Source organism: Leptidea sinapis, chromosome 21, assembly GCF_905404315.1.
Source record: "Leptidea sinapis chromosome 21, ilLepSina1.1, whole genome shotgun sequence".
NCBI classification, from domain to species: Eukaryota; Metazoa; Arthropoda; class Insecta; order Lepidoptera; family Pieridae; genus Leptidea; species Leptidea sinapis.
The window spans coordinates 3,402,532-3,419,287 of record NC_066285.1 but is presented as its reverse complement, the minus strand read 5'-3'; the positions used below and the strand labels follow the sequence as shown (position 1 = coordinate 3,419,287).

The window sequence follows — 16,756 nt, the reverse complement described above, 5'->3', positions numbered from 1 at the left end:
AAATACATTTACTATATTATTTTAAAATAATTAATAAATTTATTCTTATACGATCTAGGAGAGTAAGTAATTTTCTAAATCCTCCACTATATTATGTCAGCGTCCCTGAAAGAGTTGTTATATAATAGGAGGATATCAACTTTACGTGGATTGTTGAATAATTCACGAGCATTCTCGTGCAGTAGATAAACAAGAATACTGTAAGTATCGGTCTTTACGAATAACGTAGACTTTTGCTTCATCTTAAGATTGACTGCTGTTCTTATTATTTCAGACGGAGACTAAGAGTTCGTCTCCAGAAGTTTTATGCCTCATGTGCTCATAAGAATACAATTAGTCAATTTCGTAGCTCACGTCTGCATCTACAGATCCACAGTGATAATGCAGTAACGTAATAAATTGAGTATTAGATTAAGCATATATTTTGTTCTCATTAACTTTTTTGTGTGAATGTGTCAGTTTTTCTTCCAAAATAAATTCATTTTCATTTCATTTCATTTAACGGATCGGGAAGTGAACCGCAAGAATTTTTTTCTCGCGGTCCACTTCCCGATCCCGGCGTATATTGTAAGCAATATACCAAAATCCAGTAGAATTATTCACGAAATTGTACCATTCTTTACAATGTCACTTAAAATTGTTTACTAACCTATGAAAGTATTTTGGCTGAATAAGGCTAAAGCCGCATTTTTTTTAAATTGCATTGTTTTGCAAAGCAAAAGCATTTATCACTTTAATACTTACATATTTTTCACAAAACATCTAAAATATTGCAATCAAAACAAAATTTTACAGAAAGTCCACGTCCATGTTTTCACGCACGAGTAATAAACGCACCGTGATGTTATAGTGAAGCACCATTAAGCTAGTGTGTGTGCAGTTACGGGGGATACCAGCTAACACAAATTATGTCCCGTTATAAGTCATAGTATTATATAGCCACATTACTTTTCACCCCGATTTTCTAATTTCTGATAGTCAGATTGTTTCTTATATTAAAAATAAATATCGCAGGTATAGCATGAGTAAATAAATAAATTACATAAAAAACAGGTACACCTTGAAAGTAAGGATTGCGGGGTTTTATTTCTGTGTCCATGTCTTGTTTGTAGTATCTTTGTTCTAACTGATATAAAAATGACGTACTAACATTTCTTATTTTGAAGAATACCTACACAAAATTAATTCTTAAATTCGTTTGTTTGATTTCAAATTTGGGTAGCTCTGCGTTGCACGCGATTTAATGTTTAGAACTGATACTGGGATGCACCAGATCAAAGATGAGAACGATACCCGTATTGGAGTTTTGTTCCACAACATTTTCACTGTCCGTCACAGACGATGGCAGATGTCATGATGGCGGTTGATCGGCTTATATTAGTGTAAGTATGTGCGTGGGGCTATGTATTTACACGTTAACTGGCTTGTTTTGATACTTCACTGTTATGTAGGTGACACGGAGTCCTAATTTTTTTACTCGTCCGTGGATGTTTTAGAAAATATTTACACAATACCTATATTGAAAACTTTGCCCATCTCTAAAAATGCATATGCTTTTTGATTACATACAGAAATAGCACTATTTCGTGAAGTTATATAAATGTCAATATAAAATAACCATCTGACCTAAAACACTCATGTTCACCGAGAAACACGAGTTTATAATGCTCTATGTTATAGTTATTAGTAGGTCACAATTACAGGAAAAATATGCAGACCAAAAACACTCTTGTTGTTAACAATATTCTCGCTTCATACAAAAATAGCTTTTATGACATACATAAAATATAACAAAGTTAATAACATTTACCGAATGGTCTTACAATGTCAGATTAACATAAGTGACAAAAGCTTTAAATACATTATTATAATAATTCGTGATTACTATAACAACAATATTAGTATCACGAATCTTATAGTTGTAAAACATCTTAAAGCTAATTTATCTAAAATACAAGTACTGCAAATACAAATAGTTGGTGTACAAATGCGAGCTTGCAGCATAGTAGAGGTAGACGTTTAGACTCAATTCAATTTGCCGGGGATAGAAATGGAACTAAATTTTTAACTTTACGATCTATCTTGTTGGCCCTTTTTAACATTTTACATATTGTTGGTTTATTCCCAGATATAATTTATGCTAAGTTTATTTGTAAGGCCGTACAGGCGTGTAAATTTTACGGTAAAAGCGTGAGCTCTTTTATGGCTCATACTTATTTTGTACGCCAAGATATTTATGAAAGCGGTTTTCGAAAATCTAAGAGCTAAATACAACAGTCAAGACCAAGCAATACAGGTATGCTACATACACAAGGGGTTCAGTTATTGTAGATATAGTTTTGAGTCGAAACAACTCCAAGGTTTGTTTTACGGGATACACTTCCGTTCAAGTGTTCATCATCAAATAATCTAGTTGATAGGCGAAGCAAATAGGATTTTTAATTCAAGTCATTAATGTATAAAGTAAACTTAAGTGGGCCGAGATGGGGTCCTTGACGGAATGTAAATTGAGCCTTATTTTTAATTGATACCTACTTAAGATATTAATTAACACAGCCATAGCGTGTTATTACTATTATTTACTAGGTTGTGTAGGTATAACACGGCCGAATTAACTGTACACTTCGCTGGAATTCGACTTCTCTCCCACTCAAACCCCTCCGGCCACCTCGTGTTTGAAACGCATAGTATCGACAGCGTGTTTTCTACCATCGGAATTAACAAATATATTTTTGTTAAGTTTTCACATAGTTAAGTTTCTTAAATACTAGTTATTTATATATTTTTGGTTTATTTTAAACTGCTTACCAAATGGAGTAGAAAGTTATGATTACTTCAGCATATTTAAAAACAGCTAAACTTTTAATGACATAATATGTAACTTTCCGTTTGCCAATAAAAGTTCATAACGAAAAATTTTACATATTAATTATACACTAAGTATAATTAATTCCAAGCAATGACGTTCTATACATATAGACAACGCACCTCATACAAAATCAAAGCCGAAATATGGCACATGCCACAAATTACACCTTAATAACCTTCGACTGCTATGTCTATACATTTCTGCGTTTACTCCAATTGCTTAAAATATTATTGGTCAATAGACAGTAATGTATACACTATTTCAGTTTCAGCTGCGTATTTTGAATTTAGAACCCGATTTGGACAGCGACATCAGTGGAGTAGCAGTTAGGTATTTTTTTAAACCCAGACGAAATGTGGGCTGCTGTATTCAAATTCAAATTCAAATATTTTTATTCAAAATAGGATGTGAAAACACTTATTGAAAGTCAAAAAAACTACCACCCATTCCAAAATGAATGCCTCAGGCCTGAGAAGAATGGGCGCAACAAACTCAGCGGGTTTTCTTTTTCATCAAAAATATGTTTTACAATTAAAGTAACATTTACAAAGTAAGATTGTACAATTAAAGTTATTATTTAATAGCCTGAGGGCGGTCGCTCCATTCCCAATTTGTGGTATCATTAAGAAAGTCATTTATGTTATAGTAACCTTTACCACAGAAACGCTTTTTAACAATTCTTTTGAATAACGTAATACTTTTGTTTTGAACATTTTCTGGGATCTTGTTGTAAAAACATATACATCGCCCCACAAAAGACTTACTAACTCGACTTAGCCGAGTAGTAGGCATCATCAGTTTATCTGTTCCTGGTGTTAACATTATGGTTATGACAGTTTCTGGCAAATTCACTTATGTGCCTATGAACATTATTATCAAGATACATTATCAAGAATATATTGACAAGCAACAGTCAAGATGTTAATTTCTTTGAATTTTGCTCTCAATGATTCTCTAGGACCTAGGTTATAAATAGCGCGAATAGCCCTCTTCTGCAGCACAAATACTGTATTAATATCGGCAGCGTTGCCCCATAGCAATATACCATAGGACATAATACTATGGAAATAACTAAAGTATACTAGTCGCGCCGTATCTATGTCAGTTAATTGTCTAATCTGTTTAACCGCGTATGCTGCAGAACTAAGTCTGTTCGCCAATCCTTCAATATGGGGGCCCCATTGTAATTTGGAATCTAGAGTTATGCCAATAAATATAGCAGATTCCACCGGTTCTATTCTCCTCTCCGTTTAACAAAACATTTGCATTAACATTTTTGACATTTGGTACGGTAAATTTAATGAATTTAGTTTTTTTGCTATTTAACAATAGGTTATTAGCGCTAAACCAGTACACGATGTCAGATAAAATATCGTTCACTTCGTCATACATAGCTTGGTTTCTTTTCACTTTGAAAATCAGTGAAGTGCAAACAATACTACCTTATGTTTTTTCTCTATAAGATTAGGAAGATCATTTATATAGATAAGGAAGAGAAACGGTCCAAGAATAGACCCTTGTGGTACCCCCATACTAAGAGGAGTCCCAGGAGATCTCCTGCCATTCACGTCGACCCTCTGAATTCTATTGTTTAGATATGAAGTCAGAAGATCGAGCGCAGTTCCTTTTATGCCATAGCATCCTGACCAGCGTTGAATGTTGAACACAATCCAAAGCATTAGATAAATCACAGAAGATGCTAAGTGCATTCTGCGATTCCTCCCAGGCATCAAAAATATTCTTGATCAGCTCAACACTTGCATCCGTTGTTGAACGTCCCCTAGTAGTATAAGTATCACGTTCGTCAGTCTGTCCTTATTTTCCGGTCAAGATCTGTTCAGTCGGGGGTTTTTTACATTTTAAACAAAAATCACTCTCATCACTGGTTATTTAAATGTTAGCTTCCTTGACTTAAATAAAAATTGTTTTTTAGATTTAGATATCTTTTCCAGGATATGTAGTGTAAGCGGACATCAACATATATTTGTATGACAGGTTTAGTCAAATTTTAAATGTGGTTAAATCCAAAATCTTAAATATTTTAGTGGAGAAATATAAATATGCTTATTTGGTTTGTAAATTTCTTCAATTCTCTCTCTTGCTACCACTGGCGCTAATTCTCTTTCATTATCTCGTATACGGAAAAGCTGAAAAATATAAGCTTTTATATATTTGCGATGTAAATAAGTATCGATTATCACAGTAACAATACTTCCGTGATAACGTTAAAGTAGTATGTAATTGTTCACATTCTTGTAAGCCTTTCACATTACACAAAATACAAAATTGCTAATCATTGTTCCCTAGGCCTTCTTAGATTTTTTAGTGAATTCAAACTACATTTACTAATAATTTGTCTAAATTTGTGCAGATCTACAAAATTTTGCAATGCAGCAATGAACGTAAGCGCATTGCAATATTATTACAGACTGTTAGAAATTCTGCGACAGATCGCACCCTTACTGTCAGTAGTTAAAGAGTTCCATTGAATATCATATTTTACTACGACAATTACTTGATCATAACGACGTTACGGTAGGTGACTCAAATATCCGTATAGCATAAAAAAGCTTCGGTCTAGTATCGTTGATCCTAAGAATTGAAGAGTTCCGTTACTTTGTCTTGAATCCCATAAGCAGAACCTAACCAATCTATGACCAAACTACCTTTGAAGTATATTTTTTCCAATAAAAAAAGAATTATCGATATCGGTTGGTGCTATATTGAGTTATTCGTATATTTGTTGCGCATGTACTTATAGCAAATTTAAGATTTATGCTTTTCTCGTGGTTGGACCAAATTGGACCAGTGCAACCATACGGGAAGCCCCAGCTTTCAAATAATTATCAAAATCGGTTCACCCAGTCGAAAGTTCTGAGGTAATAAACATAAAAACAAAACACAAAGACGAATTGAGAACCTCCTCCTTTTTTGAAGTCGGTTAAAAAGAGCGACTCTATTGTTTTCATTTCTGACTGTGTCCCATTCTGACAAGGGGATGTTGTCTGGGGACTTGTCAATAATTGTACCATAATTAATGAAAAAATGTTCGTTTTTATTAAATTACTTACGATTTTTGCATATCAATCTTATACCAATAAAATAACTTTACCGATGATAAGTCACACCATCTTTTTTTTGAGTCTTTAATGTATAGGCACTTCATATAGCACACTAAGGCTTGTTGATTGACACACAGTTGACACACGACTAAGGAGAAAAGTGTGTATAATTGTCTATAAGCACAGTTTTGCCGTTCCGTTATCAGACTGCGAATGATATGTCCATATGTATAGAACGTCATTAATTCCAAGCCATCTAGTTCATTTAGGTAGCATAAGCGCGATTTTATCTACGTCTACAATCTCACTAGATTTGTAAAGATAATGCTATTCAATTTGGCTACGGTTTACATTTAAAGATCATAACTTTACCAGTTATCATTAATACTTCTTTGTTTGCAATGTGGCTCTACTGTACTATTTTACATTTATTCCTTTTCTATAATTTTATATATTGATTTAGAGATTGAATGAAGTATTAATTATTATAACTTTACCAGTTATAATTATTAATACTTCATTGTTTGCAATGTGGCTTTACTTTATTTTTATATACTTATTTATTCTTTGGTCAACGTTTTTTTTGGTGTTCTTTGCAGTTTTATGATATACACTGTATCTTAAACAACGTAACGTAAGTATGTAACTTATTTTGGTAAGTAAAATTTTTGTTGCCTTTTTTGCTCGTCAAGGTTAAAAGTTATTACCTAAGTACTCTTCTTATTTTAATTATTTTTAATTCATTTTATTAATTTTAGAGTAGCCTGTTTTTGTTACTCTCCTGAAGAAAAGCTTATATGAAACTAACAACAGTTTGATAAAAAACTTTAAGTTTTTTACAATTTGAAAGTAAACTAACACTCTCTCATTCCTGCCAACGATAATGACGAATATTATGACACTACGTTGGCGATGGAAGAAACTATAATAGTGACAGTGATTAAGCATATTTTTATATTTATTTGATTTAAATACTACTTTTGACTATTCAAATAAACTATAAAAAATATTTTAATAACTTGATGTAACGTTCACATTTAAGCAAACCGTACTGTTACCGACCAAAGACAATTACACAATGCGACGTGTACAGTTAACTCGAACGGGTTGTAAGTGTCAATTACTTATAACTATTTAGAATTTAATTGGATTATGGAAGTTCAAGACTATATTTGAGCAGAGTGTCGAAGTACCCTGTTGTATATTATTTATATTGTGTAATGTCGACTATATTATCTATTTATATCTACATTAGATATTAAATCGCAACAGTGTAACAATAACAATTGTTATAACAACGTTTATTAAATGTATCTCACCAAAGTAGAACTTAATTGTTTTTTGGGACACCATACTTCTGTAACTGTTAATGTTGGAATGATAAAATCAGTTAATTCATTTTTAATGTTATATTTACTTAGTACCTATATTTTATATACGTAATTACTTGTAACCGAAATAGTCTGGATTTAGTTTCGTTTGGCACGAATTTGTTATCAAATTTTGTCTGTATCCTAGCCACATTTGATATCAAATACATACTATAGATTCAACATTTGTACCGCCGATATTTCGGTCTAATTGCACGGATAATGGGCACGCCAGAAAGGCTACAGCGCGGTGGGCAAAACATGTGTTTGGTTCGATCGAAATATAGGTGATAAGTTTAACATAACTAACAAAAAATCATAAACCCACTGTCATAAAGTTGAAAAGTAGTTTAATCTAAATTTAGAGGGGTTGTCTGTATTGGTTCTATACGAAATCTATTTAATATAATATCTTTAATCTGGCGGCTATCGACTATAGAAAGTCATTCAGGTAAAACCTATCAAAATTTATTATTTATACCTACATAAAGTTTTATGCTTATACATTTTTTAAGCTAAGGCTAGCTAAAATTGGTAGCTGCTCAACAATGAAACAATCTCATAAAAGTTTACAAGTCTAAGGTCCGTATTCCCGAAACGTATTGTTGTCTCTTTTATGCAAAGTTCTGAAGACAGAGACAACAATACACTTGTTCACGGAAATAGGCTTAGATCATTTATACGACTAGATAGACTCTGAAAGCTGTGAAAACGTCGAAAAACATTGAGTTTAGAACTAACCTCTATTTTGAACAATTAACACACACTAACTTTAAATTTTTAAACAAATCGCGAGTGTAAGACGTAGCTTGTCACGCACACTAAACTCATATTCCTGACTAGTTTTTATCGGTTGTCTAACAGCAAGAGACTATCTAGACGCATAAATTATCTAAGGAATAATAACAGTTATCGGAAAATATGTCCCAACAAACAGGTATATGAAACAACAGATGAAAACTTAACACTATAAGGCCTTTCCCAGACGACGACTATCCGTGAGGCACTTTTTAGTCTGTGATAAAAAAAACCTATACAATTATAAGCAGTAACGCATACGACGCGCAAAGCTCAAGAAAGTTAGCCCCCCCAGATTTTTTTTATTTTTTTTTATTACATCGTTAGTTCGCCATTTGTTCTTGATTGTTCTCTATAAACGTTTGTTTGTTCTCGATTTTTTTTTTTAAATTTGCATTTCATTAAAATTGGTTAGGTTAGGTTATGTTAGAACAGTTAAAACAACGCACGAGCCGAGCGTAGCGTTCCGCGGCAGCGGCCGGCGAGTGCCAGAACCAAATAGTAGGCGTTTCCCCCCATTTTTAATTAATTGTTTTTAAATAAACATCAAAAGAACAAACAATTATTTAAAGCGAACAATTAAGAACAAACTACGAACTAACGATATGCGATATTGAAAATTCAAAAATAGAAAAAATTTTTTTTTGGGGGGCTAAGTTTGATGAGCCGACGCGCAAAAAGTCTGACACACAAAATATTCTGGCAGATCTGACAGACCGCGTCACACCGCGCCGTACATAAATTGCGCCAAAAAATATAACGATTGCGTCAACACGCGATAACGCAGACGACGCTCACGGGACGTGACGCCTAGGGATGGCGATTCTTTCCAAAGGTTGACTTTTAAATCGATTCAAATCCTTAGCTGATGAATCGATTCACAAATAAATCGAAGGCCTAAATGATCAATATCTAAAGAATCGATTTAATTTCCGAGATTGCATTTATAATAATGTAAATAAATATTACATATTTATTAATTATTATAATATAAATTTTATGAAAAACATGGAACATACCTTAATAAATAATGTCTTATCGATAAAAATCTATTTTTTAGTACAAGGAGTTCGATAATATGTATTTTCAAAATGTATTTGTTTCACGAAAAAGTTAAATTTCCCAATGCTTTATATTTAAATTTTTTAAAGCAGGTTTCAATATAATTAATTAATAGCAGCTCGTCAAATGTAGTAACAGGCATCTTATAAAATTTGAAAGACTTATTTGAATATAGTTTTAGAATTGAATGTTTATGAAACGGCCCCTTTAATAATCTTCCTGAAAGAATAGAATGAACTCAATTCTTTATTTATTCTTCTTTTTTTGTATCTCAAGTACGAAATAATATCCTACAGTTCTGCCGACAAAATGAACCAAAAATGTACGTCGTGTGTGTTGAGTCTGTGAAATATCTGCCAAAGACATTTTGTGCGCAATCCAGACTTTTGTTTGCCGCAGTCTCGATAGCTCAAAATGTGTGTCGTCTGCGATAGGCCTAATTATACAATATCTTGATCTTTAACTATCTAATAAATTATAATAAATCAGTACGAAACTTAATCATCGGTGGAATGTTGTTAACGTTGAATCCTACCAATTCACCACTCCACAAGTCGGATGGAAACCGGTGATTTCGGCGATAATAGGAAATCGAACTGAACGTCAATTTCACCATCGAATTCAACTCTCCATTGCTGCAGGATCTGTTAACAGAAAATTTCAGTTTAATAAAAATTAAGGCAATGGATTTTGCAGTTCTGAAGGAACACAAATTAAGGTAAACTTTTGATGTTAGATATCATTTATTGTACTCAATTTTATAATAAATTGCCAGATTATTTTCGAACAGTGTGTGTATGTATCTATTTAAAAGTAAATTTTGAAAATTGCTGTGGATTTTCATTGTCAGATTATCTAAGCGATTGCACCGCCAGGAATTAATACCAACCTATATTTATGAAATGATAAAATAAATTTTATTGAAAGAGCGCAATAAAAGAATACTTTGAGAGTAGTTTATTTCGGCGTCCCTTCTCTCTCAGAATGCACTTTACTTTCATAGTCAATGATCTATATAATACATATATAAGAGATTTCTACGTATATAGTCACTCATCACGATATCTCTGGAACCATAAGCCGTAAGAGTTGAAATTTGGTAGGAATATTCCATTCGCCAAGTAGAGGTCAACTTAACTGAACAACGTCTGTCGGGTCAGCTAGTATTGTATAATATTATAATTGTTCATAGTAATAAGCACTGTCGTGATTTAATTGTCACCAAAATCTCAAGGTTGTCATAAAATATGTTTAAATAATAACAATTTATCATTTATTCAAACAAAACAAATCACAATCAAAAATATTCACAATACTATGATTACATAAAATTAAAACTATCATTACGGGGAAGCGTACCAAGAATACTGGCAACATTTCCGCGTAGAATAGCTAGGCTGATCCGTTGACCGAAATAGCTGCCAGTATTCGTTGCTGCCAACGCTTGGGTTTCCAGTAGCCTTATTGAGGCGTGAAGATAGTACTTTGTGCATTCTCCGCGCCACTAAGCCCCACGGGCTAAGTGTCTCGACACCAAGCGTCACAAAGATGTATGACTCACTGAGACTGACATATTTGCGACGCTTGCTGTCTTCGGCAGTCGAAGCAGCAGCCCCAGCACCAACTGACGTAGCTTGGACATGAGAAGGAACCAGAGTGTCGACGCAAGTCGCGTCTCACACCAGCGCCCTTCTCCGTGCCCAAGCCACCAGGGTTATTCCATCAGGATGCTTGCCATCACGGCGGGTAATACTATTTGGTTCTAAAACAGCTGGTATATTAAGAGCGGCAAATGCCCTGCGGATGGCTTCATTAATGCTGGCGTGACAACTGATACGGCCTGCCAATTTTATGTGGTGTATGGTGGCAGTGAAAAGGGTCGATAAAATTATCGTACCGGAATATTCTTTTATTATCTAAAGTTGCAAACTGCGGAATTCCTTCACTAATATGAGCATTCCATTCATGAATATTTCTAGGATGTAATATATAAGTACCTAACATTTTACTATAGTATTTTTTCCTCACCTTACAATGTTGTGGAAAATGAGATTAAGAGGCATGCACTTTTGGACTTTCCAAATTTTTAAAAAATTCTTTTGATCTTTCCAACACATTTTTGAATACGTACAACAACAGACTTGATTTATCCCGGTATAAATTATAAGAAGTTTATTTGTTCCTGGTATTAGTATCAAAATTGCGATAGTCGCAATTTTGATATTGAAAATTTATTAATACGCCTATAACATTAAGTAGGTACTTACTAAGAGTAGGTATGTTGGTAAGCAACAGTAAATATGTTGTACTTTGAACTATAGCTAACGAACTTAGTACTTCCGTTACAAAAATAGATACCTAAAGGCGTGCACAACTTTACCAACGATGATTATCGTTCTTAGTCCTAGTGTTACGTTTCTCTTAATCCATAAAAAAGGCGAGGCGAGAGGTCCTCCCGGTTGGTTATTAATACCAACTATTAATAAATAAACAAGTTCCATTGGGTAGTTTGTCGTACAACGAGTCGGCTTATTTTTAGACTACCTTTATGTAAGAAACATTCGTTTCAATGTTGCATATCCATTTTTATATGGAAGACATTTTTGTTTAAAGGCTTTGATTTTACTTCTACTTAATTATAACTCCAATGATCTGCAAAATCCAAATCCAAAAATACTAAGTAACTCTTAATTTTTGTTGTTAAAATGTTTGGCGAAAAGTACCACTAGTTTTTAGTGTAGTATTGAAGTGGCGTCATCTTAACGTGGGAGAAATGCAAAGACCTACAGATCTGCCCGAAATGGAATACGCACAGATATATATAGGAATCGAGCTCGTCGTTATTCATGGTGCAGACCATGGATACTATGAGTGCAACAAGGAGGTTGTATCGTCGCTCAGTTTAACGTTTCGATAAAACGTAAGATGTTTTCAGGAAGTCCACCCGTATGGCGGCTCGAAATTAACGGCATGGGCTGGGATAGCTATAGACCGAAAAATCAATCACGTTTTTATAAATTGCAACATGAATGCTGAAAGTTTTGGGGAAACTTCTGGTCTTTTCTTAAAGCCTACTTGAGTAACCTACCGGTTACGGGTGTCCCTCTAAAAGCTGTATTGATAATATATTTACCAATCCTATCCTCAGTCAATAATAACCAAGCTGAGACCAAACCACTTTGGAAAATAAGCCTTTTTTTAATATTGGGTTAATAAATGTACTACAATTAAAAACTTTACGTTTGTAACTGTGAATAATTATTATTCACTATTATAGGCGAATGGAGAAAATAGAGGTAATGTTTCAATGAACTCTCAAATTACAATTTATTACATTTGTATGTAGATGTATGATATGTTATTTAAAATAATTAAAACAGAGTTTGCTTCTGTATTTACTTCTAAGACAGTTGACTTAGGTGGTCTCTTGTCATTAAATGATTGGGCAACAGCTGACATTCATAGGAGCAGACAACGGCTGTATGAACTATATAGTAAGAGATCATTATATTTTATTATGTCATTTGAACTTAAGCGGGGCAAGTCATTCTATAAGAAATTCTCTATAAGTCGAAAACTCTATAAGTCGAATATTTTGGCGACTCCCTTGATGTTCGACTTATAGAGGTTCTACTGACTACAGTAGAACCTCTACAGTAAAAACATACTTCGTTCGTCATTAAAATCCAAAATAAGTTATCACTTTAAACTTTTATATGTCACATGAAAGTTTACGCATATTTTAACAATATTTTTCACAATTTGTCCTTCGATAGTCCTCTCGCGGCCTTACACTAACGTATTTTTTTTTTAATATAGTGGATACTTTTCTTAATAGAGACATAACACATTAATCGAATGTCTATAGTGGCTGTAATTACTGTCATTACAGATTTAAGTATAATCATACCTGACATACAAATAAAAGAACAATACAAACAAATAGAATAACAATTAAAAAAATATTTATTTTTTCACATGACGTGTTCATACGTCTACCGTGAGCCGCTCCAATGTTGTACTCACTTTGGCAAGAATCAAATGTAGTTCCAGCTCAACGAATCGCTTCCCCGGACACATTCGCTTCCCTCGACCGAACGGGGCTACCAGCGAAGCAGCATGAGGCTCGCGGACATCAATCCATCGCTCGGGGAGATACTCGTTCGCTCGCCAAAAGTTTTCTTCTTGTCTGCATGCAGTCACTGTGTGCGCTAACACAAATGTCTGAAACGTTTACAACTAGACTTACACGTGTTGATTTACATCGGGATATCCTAAAATAAAAATAAACTGCTCAGGAGCTCTAAATGAAAAAAGTCAAGTAATGCCATGACCATGCGATCCAAAAAAAAGTTATCCAGATCCAGCTTGATCTGCTAGATCTGGTATTGATAGGTTGTGTTGCGCGGTGAACGCACCTTATTGCAAAATGGAATAGAATGGACCAAAATATAAAAATATGAGAGCTGTATTGCCTTATAGCAGAAGTAAAGAATAAAGTAAAAAAGTAAAGTTTATAGGAGTGTAAGCAAAAGCCAGCATGCCAAAATAACGTCTTTATCTAAACCCTCAACTTTTACTTCATTTTTCTTATTTTATTTTATTTTATTCGAACCACCAACAGAATTACACACAAAATTTTTACATAGTTTAATTCCATTTACAGGCGGCAACTACATGCAAATTTATACCGATAAGTCGTGCGACAGAACTAAGAATTAACGGATATAAATGAACATAAAAAAAATAATGGTGAGAAAACACACAACATTTACTATTCTAAGAAGTTAGTGCTTGACATCTCCCACTTGAGAGTCAAGTAAATTACTAGTTATTAAAACAAGTTTTATTTTTCTGTAGATTCGGTGTAGAAAGAGTAAAGTAGGATACCGCGGTATACGAGAGGGAACTTTGAAAGAAATTTGGCTCAACAGTTGCGAGTTATTCATGGTACCGTTTACGAGTTTGTGTAAGAATAACATATCATATAGTTTGTGTCTATCGAACAGTGAAATTAACTTTTTTCGACGAGAGATATAAGGTGATCTTTTGTCATGTCCAATGGAATACAATTGTGTGAACCGTCTTTGGATACTTTCTAAGCGATCTATGTGTATTTGGTAACTGGGAGAAAATGAAAAACGGCTTAATGTAGAAAGTTGTCAATATGTTTATAGTCTTTCGAAGTAATCTCCGTTCCTCTCTACACATCGTCACATTCGATGGAACCACCGAGAAAAGCAGTGGGCCCAAACTTCCTAAGGGGTCAGTTCTATGGCATTTTCGTACGCTTTCACCGCATCTTCAGGGCTCATAAAGCGAATACTTTGAATTTTATCTTTAGTTCCTGGGAATAAATAAAAGTCGCAGGGCGCCAGGTCAGGCTTGTATGGCGGATGACTCCTTATCTCGACACCTGCCATAGTCAAATATTCAACAGTCCGTTTTGCGTAGTGCGTTGAAGTATTGTCGTGGTTTCCTCCTTTAGGACGCTGCTTCGAGGGCGCTGCTGTCGAATTTTTTCGAAGATAACAGGCAAACAGCGATTGACATACTAGTCTGCAGTAACTGTCCTTCCACCTTCTAGCATTCATTTTCACGTGTAACAAGACTTTTAGATTTGCCGCCAATTCACAAAAACAAATGACGAATGAATGAAATATACTAAAACATTTTCAGTGTTACCCACGTACCGTCCCATACTCGAGTTTACTTCGTACTAGTTCGGCGAATTGCATGTTTTAGTCTTGAGGTTTTTAAACGGTTTTGCATTTCTGAATAAGAAGCCAAGCATTTTACGCGCTAATCTACAGATGTAATCGTTGGGAACGTTAAAGCATAGTTTGGTGTCGACACGTCCACGCGGACACATTGCTTGCTGGCATCTGCTATAAACGAATAGGATGTAATTTACAATTTTTTATTCTTCACTTCTGCTGTGAGACAATACAGCTCACATATTTTATAATTTTGACCATTCTATTCCATTGCGCATTAAGGCTCACCGCAGCAGCGACAAATGAAAAATACGTTGCCACTTTATCGAATTATTCCTCCAATCTGACACAAGCAATCAATCCCAGATCTAGGGGATCAATCAACAATTTTAAGCTTCCAAGCAAATAAAGTAATCAGCTTTATATCAACCTTGCGATGACTCAGAGTGGTCGAGACGCGCAATATAAGTAAAGTAAGATAAATAATATTATTTTGTTGCCTGGCCCGGATAACATCCATCAATTCTAACACAAAGTACTTTAAGTAAAAGACACTGCACTCCGAGAGTGATTAAGGAAACAAACTTATTTCTGTGATCCCCCTCCGCACGAGACACCTCAATAGTAGCGGGATAAATCTATCAGATGGATGCTGTTGGGACTAATCAATGTTCTATGGATCAGGGATATTGGTTTTATGTGAACGAGAAACACATCTGCAAAGCCATTAGTCTGGTTTGTAGAAGAAAAAACAAGATAGTATGCAGAAGTTGGACAACAACAAATGAGCTTTAGAATTATAACAGACAATCCTATTTGATATGTTATCTTAAACCATAATATCATCTCATTGTACTATTCATTACTTAACAACACCTAACAATACATACCGTTGAATTTAAGGTAAGTCGGGTACTTACCTGGTAATATCCAAGAGTTTAGTAATTTAATATCACATGACAAAACATACACACATCTAGACATTTTTTCTTATATAATAATGCTATTTTTAATAATTTTTAATATTTAGTATTTTTAATTTTTAATTTTTAACATTGTTTTAATATTATTAATTTTACTTTTTAATTCTAATTTATATTTTTATTTTTAAATTAATAAATGTCATCTAATTAATTAAGTAATGTTATATACCTTTGTTAATGCAAAATTGGCTATGGATGGTATAATCTGTCCGAAATAAAATATTTTTATTTTATTTTAATCTGTAGAAATAAAAGTATAAAAATAACGTGAACGTATTTACGTAGTACGTAGTGGAGTAGAGTCTTAGGGTGGTAGGGTTTCCTTCGGTTATCTTGTAGGCACGTATAATTAAAACCTAATTGAAAATATGATGTTTATCCCAATTCAAATTATGGACCAAGTAATACGCTATAATAGACCAGTGCTGAAGCCTTTGACAATGATAAAAAGTGAAAAAAAAGTAGAATGAAACCTATTGGAAAAGGAAGAGAATATAACAAAAATGAAAAGAATAATAAATTACGCGCGATCTGAGGTCGGGAAGTGGAAAAGGTGTTTTATGGTAAAAAACGGTCCATCTCCCCTAAATTTCAATCAAAAATTCTTCCGTCAAAAAATCAGCTTTTTCAAAAAAATTAGTGAGCTTTTGTGTTCGTTGAAATTCCTACTGTTTGATGAAGTGAAAAAAATATACATTACTATGGTAAATGTTTGGAAAATAAGATTTTTTCTGTGTACGGACATAAACACACGCTCACACTCATGCACATACCTAAGCACACACATACATACACACACACTTACATACACTTGCAAGGGTAATCAGTTTTTTTTTTCCAATATTACATTTTATAAAAAAAAGATATCTTAAGTAGGGAATCGGGGAGTCACAAT

At 33.8% G+C, this 16,756-nt stretch overlaps 1 protein-coding gene across 3 annotated transcripts in view; it reads right to left on the bottom strand.

Annotated features, from left to right (window-relative positions):
- Positions 1-1,627: 1,627 nt before the first annotated feature.
- LOC126970515 (ecdysone 20-monooxygenase) overlaps positions 1,628-16,756 on the bottom strand; it is a 79,925-nt gene continuing 64,796 nt past the window's right edge. For all 3 annotated transcript variants that reach the window (XM_050816470.1, XM_050816471.1, XM_050816472.1), the window contains 2 exons: positions 13,188-13,385; positions 1,628-9,805 (listed from right to left, as the gene is read on the bottom strand). In XM_050816470.1, the coding sequence (XP_050672427.1) occupies positions 9,701-9,805; positions 13,188-13,385 (303 nt within the window). In that variant the 3' untranslated portion in view covers positions 1,628-9,700. The remainder of the gene's footprint in view (positions 9,806-13,187; positions 13,386-16,756) is intronic.